The sequence below is a fragment of the Bradysia coprophila genome (genome assembly GCF_014529535.1).
Source record: "Bradysia coprophila strain Holo2 chromosome X unlocalized genomic scaffold, BU_Bcop_v1 contig_20, whole genome shotgun sequence".
NCBI classification, from domain to species: Eukaryota; Metazoa; Arthropoda; class Insecta; order Diptera; family Sciaridae; genus Bradysia; species Bradysia coprophila.
In genome coordinates this window covers 5,261,951-5,277,885 of record NW_023503307.1, presented here as the reverse complement: position 1 = coordinate 5,277,885, position 15,935 = coordinate 5,261,951, and the positions used below count along the sequence as shown (strand labels likewise).

The 15,935-nt window shown below is 33.8% G+C and overlaps 1 protein-coding gene across 12 annotated transcripts in view; it reads right to left on the bottom strand.

Moving 5' to 3' along the window:
- The window catches only part of LOC119068541 (tyrosine-protein phosphatase 10D-like), a 52,021-nt gene extending 42,704 nt beyond the window's left edge, over positions 1–9,317 (bottom strand). For 8 of the 12 annotated variants that reach the window (XR_005086170.1, XR_005086175.1, XR_005086176.1 and 5 more), the window contains exons 1-2: positions 9,035–9,317; positions 7,463–8,164 (exon numbers count right to left, since the gene is read on the bottom strand). Coding sequence is in view for 3 of the 12 variants with exons in the window: in XM_037172159.1 (XP_037028054.1) it covers positions 7,463–7,513 (51 nt within the window). In the remaining 9 variants the exon portion in view is untranslated. Of the gene's footprint in view, positions 1–7,462; positions 8,322–9,034 lie in introns of all 12 variants that reach the window. The other 4 variants (XR_005086172.1, XR_005086173.1, XR_005086171.1 and 1 more) reach the window with 4 other exon arrangements.
- Positions 9,318–15,935: the final 6,618 nt, after the last annotated feature.

Below are 15,935 nucleotides of genomic sequence, written 5' to 3'. Positions count from 1 at the left end.
ATAATAAATGAATTCCGGAAATGTATAGGTCTATGTTGCGCCGAACAGTATTTATATATGCATGCGCTCGTAGTCAAACTTTTCTGTTAAAATTTTATAATTGTATTTAGTATATGCATGAATGGATTTTGCTTAAATTATCACATTGAATTAAAATTATTAAAAATGAATTTTATATTCAAAGTTTTTTTTTTAATTATTTTATTTTCGAAAAATTATTATGTATGAAAAACGTGTTGAAAATTGAAAGTTCGCTTTTTTTCATTTTTATTTTCTATTAAATTCTGATGCTTCATTCAAGTAGACTAAGAGCCAGCCATATTAATTAAACCAGCTAAGACGAGGTATCTTCGCTCTATGATTTTTGCTTTAGAACGCTACACGGAAAGTATCGATTTACACGTTTATGAATAAGTTACTCAATTTTTTGCAATTAGCAGAGGTCTGCATTCATCAGTTACACCGGATGTCGATTTTTTTTTTTTTGATGACAATTGGGAAGCTGTACCGAACATACTAAACATTAATTCCGAATGCTTGGAACTAGCCTATTTTATTTTATTCAAGGACTGAGCATTCGGAGGCATCCTCGGATAAAGGAGCTGATCATTACAATGTGGACAGAATAACGACAGTTCTTAACTTGACACCATCTCCTATGAGCGAGATATCAGCAGCAGATTGATGTGAAGTTGAAAATTAGTGTGAGATAACGTTGTTTGGTACCAATATACTGCCTTTAATGTTTACAGTTTTAGAAACGAAGAAGGTAAGTACAGTTAATTTAAATTGTACAATTTTACATCCTACTCGTATGACTGTTACATTTTTAGTTGAGCACTAAATGAGATTATGGCGTCATACCATGAGCGACGTAGTGGTAGGCTCTCCGTCTAAAACTTCAATGTACTATACTAATGGAAGTGATGAATGTAATATATTCGCGTTGGAAAGTGCAAACAATTTCATAATGTTCGGATTTATTATTTCTTCTATTCTCCGCGCATAAATAATATAAATTATTATTTCGTTGAAATCAGGTCAATTATTGTATTACGATCATGCAGGCAAACGTATATGTCATGATATCTATATTTTATGAAGAAAGAAAGACAGAAAATACCTATACACCAGAGAGGAAACAATCAATGCCATCTGAAAAAAAAAATTGGGTATAATTTGCATGTTGTTTCTTCGTGGATTATTTATGACATAGCGATATATAGGAAAGTGTATTATATCGGTATTCTATAACACGTTAAGCGTAAACAAGTAAACATATCTTTTAATTAATCAAAATGAAAGGGGATGGGTTTTTTCCTCGATGTAGAACCGAATTCTTTTAAAAAATATTTGCATTTTGTTTAACAGTAATTGGATGAGAAGGGAAAAAAGGAATTTCGCCAAACAGAAAGTCTATCTCAACGGTAGGCGAATACAAGATTGAATTCTTCAGAGTTATTCAAAGATTTTCCAACTAATTGCTCTTACTATGTACAAATATACATTTTCTGTTCTCTTGAAGTCGAAAAATCTGGAGAAAATAAGAATCTTGAAAAAAATGTTTTCGGAAAATTTATTTGATGCTTGCATCTAAGGTGGGTGAGCATTAATCTTTTTTCTGAACTAATTTCCCAAATCAGATATGGATATAGAAATGCAACATTTGTGAATTTTAAGAAAATTCCGTTAATTTGCTCCATTCCGAACATACTGACGATGTTTTTTGGTTTAAACTATCAAAAAAGGGCAGGTGAAATAAAGACTAATAGCACAGTGCGAATAGTAGAACAAAGACTAATGGCTATTTGAGCGAGCAGCCTTTATTTCACTATTCGCACTTATTTCTAGACTGAAAAGCGTTTATGAGTGTCTCTGTTTCACTATTCGCACGAAATGAGATTATAGTCTTTATTTCACTAACAAGCATAGACCGGTTAAAGCCTAGCGAGGTCTTTTTTTATTTTTCTCGATTTTTTTCGGAGGTAAGCAGGAAGAATAGTTTCATTAGTCGATATCCAGCTGTTGAACAATAAACATCTCCACCAACTTTTACTAATTTGGTAGTCAACTACCAAATTATCGAATTATAAATAGGCAAGCAGCCTAAATAATTTCATCAGTCGGTGTGCAGATCTCAAACAGTAAACATCTCTTCCACATCTCTATCGGCATGGTCGTCAACTACAAGTTCGGTATTCAACTACCAATTTGGTAGTCAACTACAAGTTTGGTATTCAACTACAAATTTGGTATTCAACTACCAGTTTGGTTGTCAACTACCAGTTTGGTTGTCAACTACCAGTTTGGTAGTCAACTACCAGTTTGGTAGTCAACTACCAGTTTGGTAGTCAACTACCAGTTCAGTAGTAGACTACCAAAAATTAAGCTTTAAATAGGCGAGCATGTATAATAATTTTGTCAGTCGTCGTGTAGTTATCGAATACCAAACATCTCTTCTCACAAAATTCCGCTTGGTAGTCAATTATAGCCTTGGTAGTTAGCTACCAACTACCAAACTTTCGAATTGCAATGTTAAATCTGAGCTATCGGTTATCAGATAACAAATAATTATTATTTGCCTGGTGTTGATATGCTCATGGTGGCTTTGTAATTTTGAATGTCAATCGCAACTACCATAACTACCAAAACTACCGACTACCGATTTTCTGTTTACAAATAGGCGAGCAAGTAGAATCATTTCGTTAGTCGGTGCTTAATTCTTGTTTAGTTAATAATAATCTTGGTAGTCAGCTAAATATTCGAGGTGGATTTTAAGGTTGCAATGTCAATGCGGAGGGCCTGTGTATAATGCCACGGAAATAAATGAGTCATAAAACTCATTAGCACAAAGATTGTAAAGGTACTGTCATTAAGAATCTAGCGACGAGACGATTGTACTAACCAAAAATGTGCCAATGGTCTGTGAATGGATATTAATATTCGAACAGAGACACAGGCATAGTCGGATCGGTAATCGTAAAGAATATTGTAACGATTTTCAGAAAGTTTATAATTTAGGATCGGGGTTTCGTTTACAAACGGCAAGTCACCTGGCTTGTAGAACTGAAATTTCCTATTGAATACAATTTAAGATGTCATAATGTTGGACAAAGTTTCGGTAATACCGTCGTTTCGAGTTCGTTGCGATATTTGTTTTGCTAAAATTCAGTGTTATTCCGTTAATAAGCGAACTATCTTCAGCTTTCTTCTAATAGAATCACATTACAAATCTTGGTCAAGTCTCAGAAAATCTCTTCTAAAAAACATATTCCTCAAAGCTGTGGAACGAATAATTTTTTTTCGACTGAAAACATTTATTCCTGATTGAAGTTATAATTGTGGATGGCGGAAAAAAGAAAATTACAAAATCGGCCCACCCTGCTAGACAGTTCTATTCAATATTATAATATTAACTACAAAGATCAGTTTTTGCGTACGCATTTTACTATCGATTTGGCATTGGTGTGCCACAGGATCAGTGGTGTGTATTTTGGATTATAACCCAGTTTATATACCATGCATACATTAATTTTCGTGAATTTGAAACAAAAATTAATATGCGATGGCAGACCGAAAACCATGTTGACAATTTGACATGAAATTATTATAGAGAGGCATAGCATTATATTTTGTTGGTTGGTTGGATTTTTTTTTGTTTTCTTTTGAGATAAACGCTGTCTCTTTTCGTGATAGTGAAAGTATATAATTATTAGCATTTTTTCTGTTATTTTTAGACTATATTTTTAGTTACATAATTTTATTCGTTCATTCGGTGCTCGATCAAATGTATATATATATATGAAATTAACGACTATGACACTTTTTAATGAATGATTTAATAGCTCTGATATTTTCAGTAATATTTATGTTCACAGCACATGGATTTTTTTTTCTTCAACGCTTGAATAATGTAACATACGTTCATCAAATCAAATTTTCTTAATTATTAGCTCTATTCCATTTATAATATACATTTCAATAGCATGACTTTTAAGACAAATTTTCGAAAGAGAAAAAAAATTGGCGAAGAGTTGCAGGAATACAATCGTCGCAATCAAACTTTTTATGTCTTTGAAGTCCTCCAGTATCAACTGTTCCAGATCATTCCACTTTTTAACAAAAGATATGTGAAACAGAGTCGTTGTCTGCGTGAACTGGAAGTAATGTGAAGATTGTCGCTACTTTTACGTGATAAAATAATAAATGTGGAACGAACAAAACTAATGAAAAAGCGAGAACTTATCTTGGGGTCCCTTTATGTCAACGGAAGGAAACTTATCTGAAAACGTGAATAGTCTTCACTTCTGAAACAGCAGAATATTATCGAAATGAAATAGCTTCTGGGACTATAAAATGATAAGAATTTTGAATATTTTAAGTGGAAATTTCGTTGCACGACCCTAGTGCGCCTTTTTTTCATCAGACTACTTCTTTTGGTCTTTTTTTTGCTTCGACCTCTACTGTAAGTGGAAACATTATGAAGATCTCTGATTCAAGTGAGTAGGAAGGTTTCTACATATGTCTTCTCATAGAATTATGTATTGGGCCGTAAGGGTTGTTCAAAAAACATTTTATTCTGTTAAACTTGTGATACTTAAATGTAGTTCAATCTTTCGATTGTCAGAACTATTCCTTCTAAATATTGAAAATGCGTAGGGTGTGTTTTTGATGCTATTATAGCTAAGTTTATAAGTTTAACACATTTTAATTAACAAATTAATTGCGGCTTGCCAACTTTCGGCACCCTGGACTTTACTTAAATAGTCGAGGAATGCCTCCAAATAAATTTCTAAAAATCCAAAACTGAATTCTACATTTGGAAGAAAAACGTGTTGCAAATTTTCATTTTTTTTTTTATTGGAACCAGTAAACCTGACGATTGGCAGAAAAAAATTTCGTTTAGGTCGAGGTGTATCTACGCATGCCTTTAACGAGATTAAACTGAAGTCATTTCGAAATATTAGAAAAATTCAAAGATGACAACGTTCGCCGATTAAGGGAACGAGTTTTCGCTATGATCACTGTGATAACTGACCTCAGAGTTCAAAATGTCCCCGTTGTCAGCAAGTATTGCCCAACGCTAAACCTAAGTAAAATGGAGCTTGAAAGGACCAAGAGCTTGAAAAACAGAAATTCACAAAATCTCTGTGATTATTTGAAGCCAAGTACAGTGACAGAGAAGGATGACGTAGATGCTCTAGATGAGCCATATAGAATGACATAATTTTCCATTTTCACTTTGAATTTTACAATCAATTGCAACATGAATCTCTCATCTGAAACGTCAAATAGGAAACCCGACAATCCCGTATATATATCGATGCACTACCAATAACGACTTTGTTAATAGTTTTCAATGATTTCCGCTATTTTCACAGCTGGAAATTGAGAATATATGTCTTATGTCGGTGCATTATTTAAAGGAATTGCAGACTTTACTGTTTCATGACTGCGAGCCACCAATATAAACGTTGCTATTGCTGTCAAAATATATATACGACCGAACGTTAAAGTTTCGATGAAAATTTCAAGTAGATATTGAACCCCATCGGTATCCATTAAAATTTGCTGAATGCCGTAAAGTTTTCCACGTCAGCTACAGACAAATTGAAAACATTTTCCAACTGTCCAATAAATCGATGACTTTAATAACGTTCGGTTGGCTAATACAGTGTAATTCTTTTTTAACACTGCACTTGAAAGTGAGAAAACTATAATCTATTATTTCCGTTGCCATTTCACTGGAACAATGCTGGCTGTGTAGAAGACGAATTATCCTTTTAGAAGCGGCTAATCATGTCCTGTCGATAAGGCACAACGATTGAATATATTACAATTGTGAAACAAAAGTGAATGGTAGATTAATCAGAATAATATAGGAATCGGTTCACCTATCATGTTTAGTGAGGCGTATTTTGTTCGTTGAATGACATTCATTTTGTTAATTCTCACAGTGAGTTCTATAGTAATCGAATCTGTATCTCATTATTATTCCCGGAATTCCTGCATATCGCCTGGTACACCGCTTTTCAGTGTTAGAGTAATAAATGAATGAACAACGTATCGATTGAGTCTTAAAATGCAAAATTACTCTGCCCTGGTAGCTAATTAAATTAAGAGCACGCAACCAGAAGTCCACCGATCATATTTGCAACTTATGCAGCACCAACGAACTGACAATGCTGAAAATAAATTCAACAACGAAGTATGTAAATGCATGAAATTAATTGCCGCTGCTCTGCACTCACTTCATTTGCCATCATATAATTTTATTGTGAAAACAATATCGTTGCTTTATGCATGACTTATACTGATCGATAATTGCTTTTAATCCGCGAAAACATCAGTTTCAATTTTATATCTATTGAGGTTAACGTTTCAAATGCGAAAATATACGCCATGTCTAACCATGATTGCCGGACGACTATCTCGCTCTATCGTCGTTATTAAGCCTGGGTGGATATATTTGGCTACTTTGCCTACGAAAGAGTTTAGGGCGGCGAATCTGTAGCGAATTTTATGGTAGGATGCATGAAGTCTGTAAAAAATCGTGTGATCTATTTGATACCCTATGCATTTGAGCACAAGACTCCCCATAACCTAATTGTAGCGGATGTTGCCGTGCAATCAATGCGTGAATTATAAACACAAAGTCTATTTGAAATTGTTTCGGATTCTATTGCTTTTGTTATAACCTGGATCCATCAATTTAAATCTTTTACCAATTGCTTTTCATCTGACAACAAAAGTAAGCCGATGCACAGACTTTTTGCAAAAAAAAAAGGTTACATTGACGCCAGCCGTTATACCGTCATTTACCGTCGTTTTCCCGACAAACGACGCTCATATCTGGTCACAGTCGATTCGGTTAGATAAAATGGTCAACATTAGTCATTTGTGTACCTGTTTTCGACGATTGATTTTAGGCAATTTCGCGGATTGTAGGCCGAACGAAGTGAGGTCTACAAGCGAAAGTGCCTTAAATCAACCGTCCTAAACAGGTGCACATGTGAGTTTTCATGCAGAGGGCCGGAAACCCGAGAAAATTCGAAAAATTGCCCTCATTTTCGGTCCGAAGCATGAAAAATACATATTCCGGCAAAATTTGCATATTACGAAAGAACCAAAATCCTTTCCGGTTTGTTTAGATTAAAATAACAAAATTCTGTTTCTGGCAATAAAAGATAATTTCAGAATAAGTAAAAACAAAAAATCGATGTCATGTGTGTGAATGAACAGTGTTCATTGAACACCACATGCATGACTCATTTAACTGTGAATAGAATCTTTAAAAATATAAATAAAAAAATTGATGAGAAGAGAAAAGACACCGAGATGATGTCACTCAAAGAAATCGACCGCAAATTTGTTTGATTGCTCAAAAATAACCCGAACAAAAACCTCTAGTCCAAATATATATAAAATTTAGAAGAAGAGAAAAATCCGTCTGTTTACTCACCTTCAATATGCAGATGATCACAAAATAGTATCCGATATTTAAAAAATCCATGGTTCTGTTGTTCGTTGCTTAAGAGAGGTGTTCAGGTGGTGGAGTGTCGTTGAATTATTTTTTTTATAAAAAATATTAAAAATACGATTTAAGATGATAAAGATGATATGTTGTTGGGTTGATGATTTTTCTGTTGTTGTTGGTGTTTTGTGTGTATAATAGCTGGTTGTTCAGTTATTTTCTCATTTAAAATTAAATATTTTTTTTTTAAAGTTGGCTTCGAGATTTTTAATTTTCTTTTTTTATTTAATTCGTTATTTATGTGAATTTTATTTAACTTTGAGATTCGTTTTGAGATCCTAATTTAATTTAGCTGCATAAAATTTAGTGATATTGTCGATGGAAGCGATCAATAAAAATCAAGAATTTCGTTTGATTTTTACGTGATAAGTACAAAAAACCGTTGATTTCGCTGCTGAACACACATATCCTCATGTTTGTGCTGTTGATCGTTTGTATGTTATTTTATTTATGGTCACACGTACAGTTTTATTCAACATTTTCTTTTGTTTAAACTTTTTTATTTTTATATAAAATACACTGGGCTTGAGTTTAGTTTTTCTTTTATTTTCAATTCACTTCCCAGCATTCGAGTCACACTAAATTATTTCGTTTATGTTCATTCAGTACCATACTGAGTTTCAAAAAGCACTACAAATTGAAAAAAAAAATGTTTACAATTTTTAATTCGAATGTATCACACACCAAACATTTGCATATTGCAACCAACATTCTTCAAGAAACCTTCATGATTTACTGAGAATAAAGAATTTTTTAAACACAAATACCACGACGACAATGATACGAACTAAAAAAGAACAACAATCCAAGTATAAATGATTCGGATGGCATGTAATCACACCAAGAAGTGTGTTTTAATTTGTTACTTTAAACATAATTTAAAAAAAAAATGATAACAAAATCCACCAAACCAGTGTGGAAGATAATAGTTGATAAATCGAAAGAGAACTGAATGGTGGACAGACAAACAAAATGTAGAACAAATTTCGAAAAGAAATATTATTACAATCAAAAGTCGCCATCAACATCCATCAACAATGTTGAGAATATATTTAACAACAGTGTACACAAAGGTCTTTTAAAGTAAAGGTGGTCGTAATACAAAAACAGGTATTTTTAGTGGAACACAACGTATCCGAAAGATTTTGCCAAACAGCAAACGCATACACTCTCCAATATAATATGTATAACGTCGATGGTACGCCCAGTACAGTGGTATGAGTGTTGGAAATTTCACAAAAATATAAAAATCATAACAAAACAACACTTCTTAAGACCACAGATACATTCATACATTGTGTACATATGACATTTACACTGTGAAATCAATCACAGCCTCAAAAGAAACACAGATGCGATTTCTTATATTATATTTTCAGCCTATAAGCCAAGAAGATGGTATATTATATATTTTGCTATAATTTCGAATGTGTTGTGAGCCCATCGTATATTCCAACAGAATTTTTTTTTTTTTAATTCAATCACTAGATTTTCACTTACTTACACCTACAAACTGTTGCACATGGTACACAAAAATATAAATTGCATTACTTGATATATCCCATGCATCTGAAGGACACAGAATTTCGTTGATTCAAAGGATACAAAATAGTGAAATATTATCTCCGTTTAGTTCCCATTCAAACACAAACACACACACATTACTTTTCACAATAAAAAACCATGCAAAATATTTTTTTTGTGACGGTAACACACAGCGATAAAACACCTCTAACGACGAGCGACGTGTCCGACGTTTACTCAATGAATGAAAAAACAGAATGAAAAAGCGACGAACAATGTTTCTACTACTATCGCTATGCTATGTTGCTCTCTTCATTGAGAAATTTTGTTTTTGTCAAGTTGCTTTTCCGTGTATACACTGTACACACTGCATATTACCGAAAGGTATATAGCGCCTTGCAAAGTGATTGGTACCGGTAACACCTTCAAACAACAGTTCATCCAACATTTGAACGGTATGAATATGGTAGAAACCGTTTTTTGAATGGCAATTGAGCAGAGAATAATAGCTTTTCAATTCAGTGTTATGGATGCTGTTGAAACATTTTTATCAACAGAGGGACTTCAGTTTATATTAACTTTAAACGGCTGCCTTCAATATTATAATTTTTGTCACTTCAACTCCTTGCATACATAATTTCTGGTAAGTTTGCCCTAATGTAATTTTGCGCTAAAGGCGTCAATGTGGATTGGGTTTCAGTATTTTTGTAGGTTCGGAAAGTAGGAAACCCTACACATCTGCAAAGTGAAACTAAGAAGTCTAAAAGAAGTATATCGAATGGCACATGGTATGAAATCGAAAAAAAGCCTCACACAGCCGACGGTGATTTTGAAAGCTTGCATTCAAGTAAAAGTGCTTTTTTTGTCAACAGATGGTCGAATTGAGCTTTGCAAAATCTAAAAGAGAAACTTTATTTAGTACATATTTCCTGTTGCTAAAGTTTTACATTGTCGAATGTAAAGTTGTAGCTATATAAGCTTTCACATGTTAGTCTTATTTTATAGTCAGAGATGGCAGCTGAAGTTTTTCTTCTTCATATAATGAGTACCTTTTTGGTACTGATCTAATTGATTACTTGTACTTCACAACTTAGAGAAAACTTTCAATTGCTTGGTACATTACCTTTTTTGTACTTTGTAACTTTACATGCTTAAGGACCGAAAAGAGCACTTTTCCCGGTGACATGGCAAAACAGCTCAAATTAGGATTTAATGTTTGTTGGAGAAAATCAGTGTTTTTGCACATAAAACGAGAGGCATGGTGTAATACCTCAAATAAACAGCCACCAGTTCAATGACAGATGGTACAGCAACTAGTCTTACTTTTTGTCACTAAGTTGTAATGGGAGATTCACAAACGATAAATTTGACCAACGGTGTATACCTATAGCGACTTTGCGTTTCTAATGTCTTGGAGAGTACAGCTATCACAAAAAAGATAAATTTACGCAATTGCGCTACAGAGGAAAGTACAGTAAGAAAAATTTTAAACAAAAGATTTTCCGAAGCCGCATCTGAGCTTTTCATACAAAGCCGATCGTCGTTGAATTTATCTTTTTTGGGATTAGTTGCTTTTCGTTGGTTTCTTGTCAAGACTAACGGGAACTATGTTGTACGAATTATTGTGCTTCAATCATTTTTTAATGCCAACGACAACAAAATTGATCGATGAGTTCGGAGTGGCGTCTCACAATGTTTCAAAAATCAGAAAAATTTATTTTTCCCTGAACTACTGTGTGTCTACTGTTAAAACAATTGAAATAAAAATATGTTTTTATCGAACGCTAGAAAATGCTTAAACTTAAGACAGCAGACTTATGAGATTTAATGTTTTCTGCGGAGTTTTTTAACAGATTTTTTGTTCAAAATCTTTGCATTAAATATCCCGATAAAATTTTGTCGTTCAAGATTTTATGAATGCAAATTATCGCAAGAATAATATACCTGCTGACCATAACATAAAATGATTAACGGGTATACGACGGTAAATGTACTTACCTTTACCAAAAAAAAATCTTTCCATTTGCGAGCTGAGCCTGTTAATGATTCCCGATTTTTTCGGTTGAGTAAATCTGAGTTTTTTTCCCTCAATATTAAAAACGTAATGGATGCGTTCAGTTCGTTAATTATATGAGTGCAAAAATCATTTTTATTTTCTCAATAAAAGTAAAATGTTTACGATCAGCCAATTCATTAACGTAAACCACTTATCAAGTTTGTCGAGTTCACAATGAATGATCAACAGCACAATCGTTTTTCGTTTATTCAATATAAAAATGCGGGTCAGTCATCAAAAACGAAATGTGGAAGCATATATATTTAGAGTGGCATATTCATTCATTTAATCAATATCAAAAGTAATGGGTCCGAAACCAATGGATTTTAATTGAGTTATAAAATGAATTTAATTAGTCGGTTAATTATATTCTCATTGCAACGAGTCAAAATGAAGAAAAAATAAAGTCGACTCACTCACCTGCTGTATCTCGCTAAAAAAGATATCTGTACATTACGGTATCAATACAGAATCGATATCAATGCTAAGTTCTGATCATTTTTGTTGTTGTTAAATTCGAATCAAATTTAACTTAGACTCGGACGTTTAACAAAATGTCTAGGATCCGAAGAAGAATAATACTTCATCGCAAGATCTGTTTAACCATCCTTAAGTACTGTGGTCTTAAAGTATCCAAATTTATTTAATCAAAACTATTTGTTAGAAGAATGAAATTAATTCTAAATTAGATTTTCTGGGGTAGGAGTCGGAACAGATCGTTGTTATCCGATCCGAGTTTGAAAACTTGATTCAATCTGCCGAGGGTACAAAACGTTATTTTACTTGATATTCCAACCGTGACGTTATCTAATGTGTAGAAGATCAAAATCTCCATTGAACAAACTAACAGAACTATAGCTCTTCTCATCCACAAAGTGTTCACGTGAAGTGATGTAATTGACGCAAATATTTATTTTCGACCTCAGGACAGATTTTTGGAGCGGTTGGCATAAGTGAGATTTTTTTCGAACAGTTGTCGGTATCGGTAGAGTAGAGTAAAAAACTAGTGCAACATTAGTATGTTGTGTTACAAGTATTGTAATGTTGATTACGAGCGGAGGGAATAAGGAAAATTGGGTTGTGTGCTGAAAAAATCTCATTACAATACGTGTAACACATCATGCTTTGTGCCAACCGAGAATTGAAATAGACAAGAGCACAAAAAATCATAATTTTTACATAATTAATCACTCTTCAAATTTGATCGATCACATTGCTTTGCATTTTCTCAAACGAATGCTGTAACAACTCATACAAATTCCATATCAACACTGCTTTGAGTGTTGTAATATCACATCAAACGGGTGCTGAAATAAGTCACTTTACAACACTAAAATGAGTGCTGAAAAGAGTCGTATTTCAATTCTCGGTGGCACAAAATCATAATTTTCATTGTAAACATTAACTCTTCAAATTTGATCGATCACATTGCTTTGTGCCACCGAGAATTGAAATACGACTCTTTTCAGCACTCATTTTAGTGTTGTAAAGTGACTTATTTCAGCACCCGTTTGATGGGATATTTCAACACTCAAAGCAGTGTTGTTATGGAATTTGTATGAGTTATTACAACATTCGTTTTAGAAAATGCAAAGCAATGTGATCGATCAAATTTGAAGAGTGATTGTTTACCATGAAAATTATGATTTTTTGGGCATTTGTCTATTTCAATTCTCGGTTGGCACAAAGCATGATGTGTTACACGTATTGTAATGAGATTTTTTCAGCACACGACCCAATTTTCCTTACTCGCTCCGCTCGTAAGGAAAACTTGGGTCTAGTGCTGAAAAAATCAACATTACAATACTTGTAACACAACATACTATTGCATTTTCTCAAACGAATGCTGTAACAACTCATACAAATTCCATATCAACACTGCTTTGAGTGTTGTAATATCACATCAAACGGTTGCTGAAATAAGTCACTTTACAACACTAAAATGAGTGCTGAAAAGAGTCGTATTTCCCTAACAACCCATAAATCTAAAAAAAAAAACATAAAGACTAAGGCGTAATCAGTATTGAATCCACGCCATTAGTTGTATAAATTTATACGTCAGAGAGAGCTTTTTTCTCCTTTGTTACGATCTGTCAGTTTATATATTTTGCGATTTAGTATGGAAATGAAAACTAAATTTGAGATATCTTTGCTGTTTCAAGTGGTTTTTCATATTTTTTTGGACCAAAATGTTTTAAATGTGTTTGGAATCGATTGGCATCAACAGATTGTGTGAAAATATTTTTTTTCTATTTTATTATTTTGTTAATGTCAATCGATTCCAAACACATTTTAAAACATTTTGGTCCAAAAAAATATGAAAAACCACTTGAAACAGCAAAGATATCTCGATTTTAGTTTTCATTTCCATACTAAATCGCAAAATAGAAAAACTGACAGATCGTAACAAAGGAGAAAAAACCTCTCTGACGTATTTTATACGACTAATGGCGTGGATTGACTACTAAAAGGCACATCGGGCTCGTTGAACAAATGCAGACTATGTAGAGGCTCCAATATGGGCAATATGAGGCCTGTATAATGCGTCAAACGACCGAAATGTTTTTAATGTGCCAGTGGGAAACTGTTTCCTACGAAACTAGGGTAATTTATGATGTACTAAGATGACACACTGGGTGAAAATCTGATTATTTTTGACAATAGCGAAGACTATCATCTCCAAATAACATTGATAGAACCTTTTAAATAAAGCGACAACTAAATGCATATCGTTACACGCCAGCCTGAATTTCATGAATCTTTGAAGTCACTTTTCCGGTGATTGTAAGTATACACGAACGAAATGCATCTTTTACCGTACATGCAATAAAATTCAGTTGATTAAATTCAAATGAAATTTGTATCATTTTCCTTTTACCGAAACAAAAAACGCTCACAAAATTTGGACGGATGTATGGCATTGTGTCAGCCGAGCACCGTTTTTCATTTTATTGTCAATATGAGTGGATAATTGTTTCGAATGAACGCATTTGTGATTGAATTGATTCCGTTTTAAGATACCGTTTTCTCTTAAAGTTTTGATTAATTTGCAGAGAGAAACAAACTGCAAGTAGAGTAAACGATGGACCTTTTTACAATTAAAAGAAATTTTTGTGCCTTTCGAGGTAAATGAAATCGTATGGGAAAACTTCAAAGTAATCGACCGCTTGTTGCCGTCCTATCATTATTAATTAATGTCAATAAACTGTGTATTCAACTCATCCGACAACATCGCTTTATGATATACTTTTCTAGTAAAAAATCGAGAAATACCCTTTTAGCAACTCCTAGTTATTGTTATTGAGATTTGCTCCAGCCAGAGTTCTCTTATATTCTAAAATCTATATAAAACTAATGTGGTCCTACTTTTGGTATACTATTCCATACATCATTTCCTTTTATTTCCTATTTCCTCCTATTATCCGTTTGTATTACGGCATTTCCTGCTAAGCAATAGTTAAAATCGCAATAAGCTTGCCATTTGTATATTCTATAGCTCTCTCCAGCGTCTAGCAATTAGTGAACGATTCCGAACTGAGCCAGATGCGTCAATTGGTCGTTTCAGGGAATAGGAAACTTCCGTTGGTCTGTAGAAGCGCTACAACTTCAGTACTTCATTCGTTGCGCTTTCTGTTCTGATGAAATAACTTCACTCTGGTAAATGTCTATGAGATGTCCTAGCAGTGAAGTTTGTTCACATTACAGGGTTTAACATTTCAAATGTCTCACTGTAATTTTTTTCAAAGAATGTCATTGTGAATTCGCAATTAAGTTCAAACGAATACACCAAAACAAACAAACAGAGCATAATTGCTCTTCCCTTTCCCATGGATCGCCCGAAGCGAAAGTGGAGATGAAATGCTGTTTCGACCTCCGGATACAGTGGCGGTCAAAGGTTAGCGTGGTCTAACCATCTTCAGTCGTTTCCACTGGTCCGTTACACGAGACAGCAGTAAATTTTCTGATTGAACTAGTAATTTGAAAATTTACAATAAAAGTTCTGCCACCTTTCGATGGAAATTTCGAAACTTAGTGAGAAGCTACTATGAAAATGTACCCACAAAACGTAGCACAACAAAGAGAAAATTCATTTCAATCAAAAAACAAACACGGAATAAAAGCCTACGGAAAAAGAAACTAAAAATCACTCACCCCACCAGCTCAGAACGTCAACATATTGTTGTTGAGTCAAATTCCACCCATTTTTGCATTCACTTTCTAATTGCACTATACCATTACACCCGTTTTTGCATTCACTTTCTAATTGCACTATACCATTACACCCGTTTTACGGATCATCTCACTCGCTTCCACACAAAATTCACTCGCCTTCACACAAAAACAACTCAAATTTCACACAACCGCAAAAACACACAAACTAAAGACACTGACACTAACAAAACTGCACGATCACTAATCCAAAAAGAAGAAAACCCGACACAACGAAAAACCAAAAAAGGAAAACGAAAACAGAAAGAAAAACGAAAAATGCCTTTTTTCAACGTACTGATCCTGTCAGAATACTGATTCAGTTAGTGTAGTGACCCAAACTTGGACAGCGTTTAATCAGAAAAGTGTTTTACCTATCTATCACATGGAACAGGGTATGTGGTGTTGCCCATCCTTCACTTAGAACAAAGCGTGTAGTAGTGTTACCCGTTCTTTTTTAAGACACAAGGTATGTTGTGTTACTCATCACTTAGAACAAGGTATGTAGTGCTGTCATTCCTAAATTAGGAACAAACGAATGTTGTGTTACCCATCTTTTTTTAAGACTAAGGTGTTACCCATCCTTCACTTAGAACAAGGTATGTAGTGATT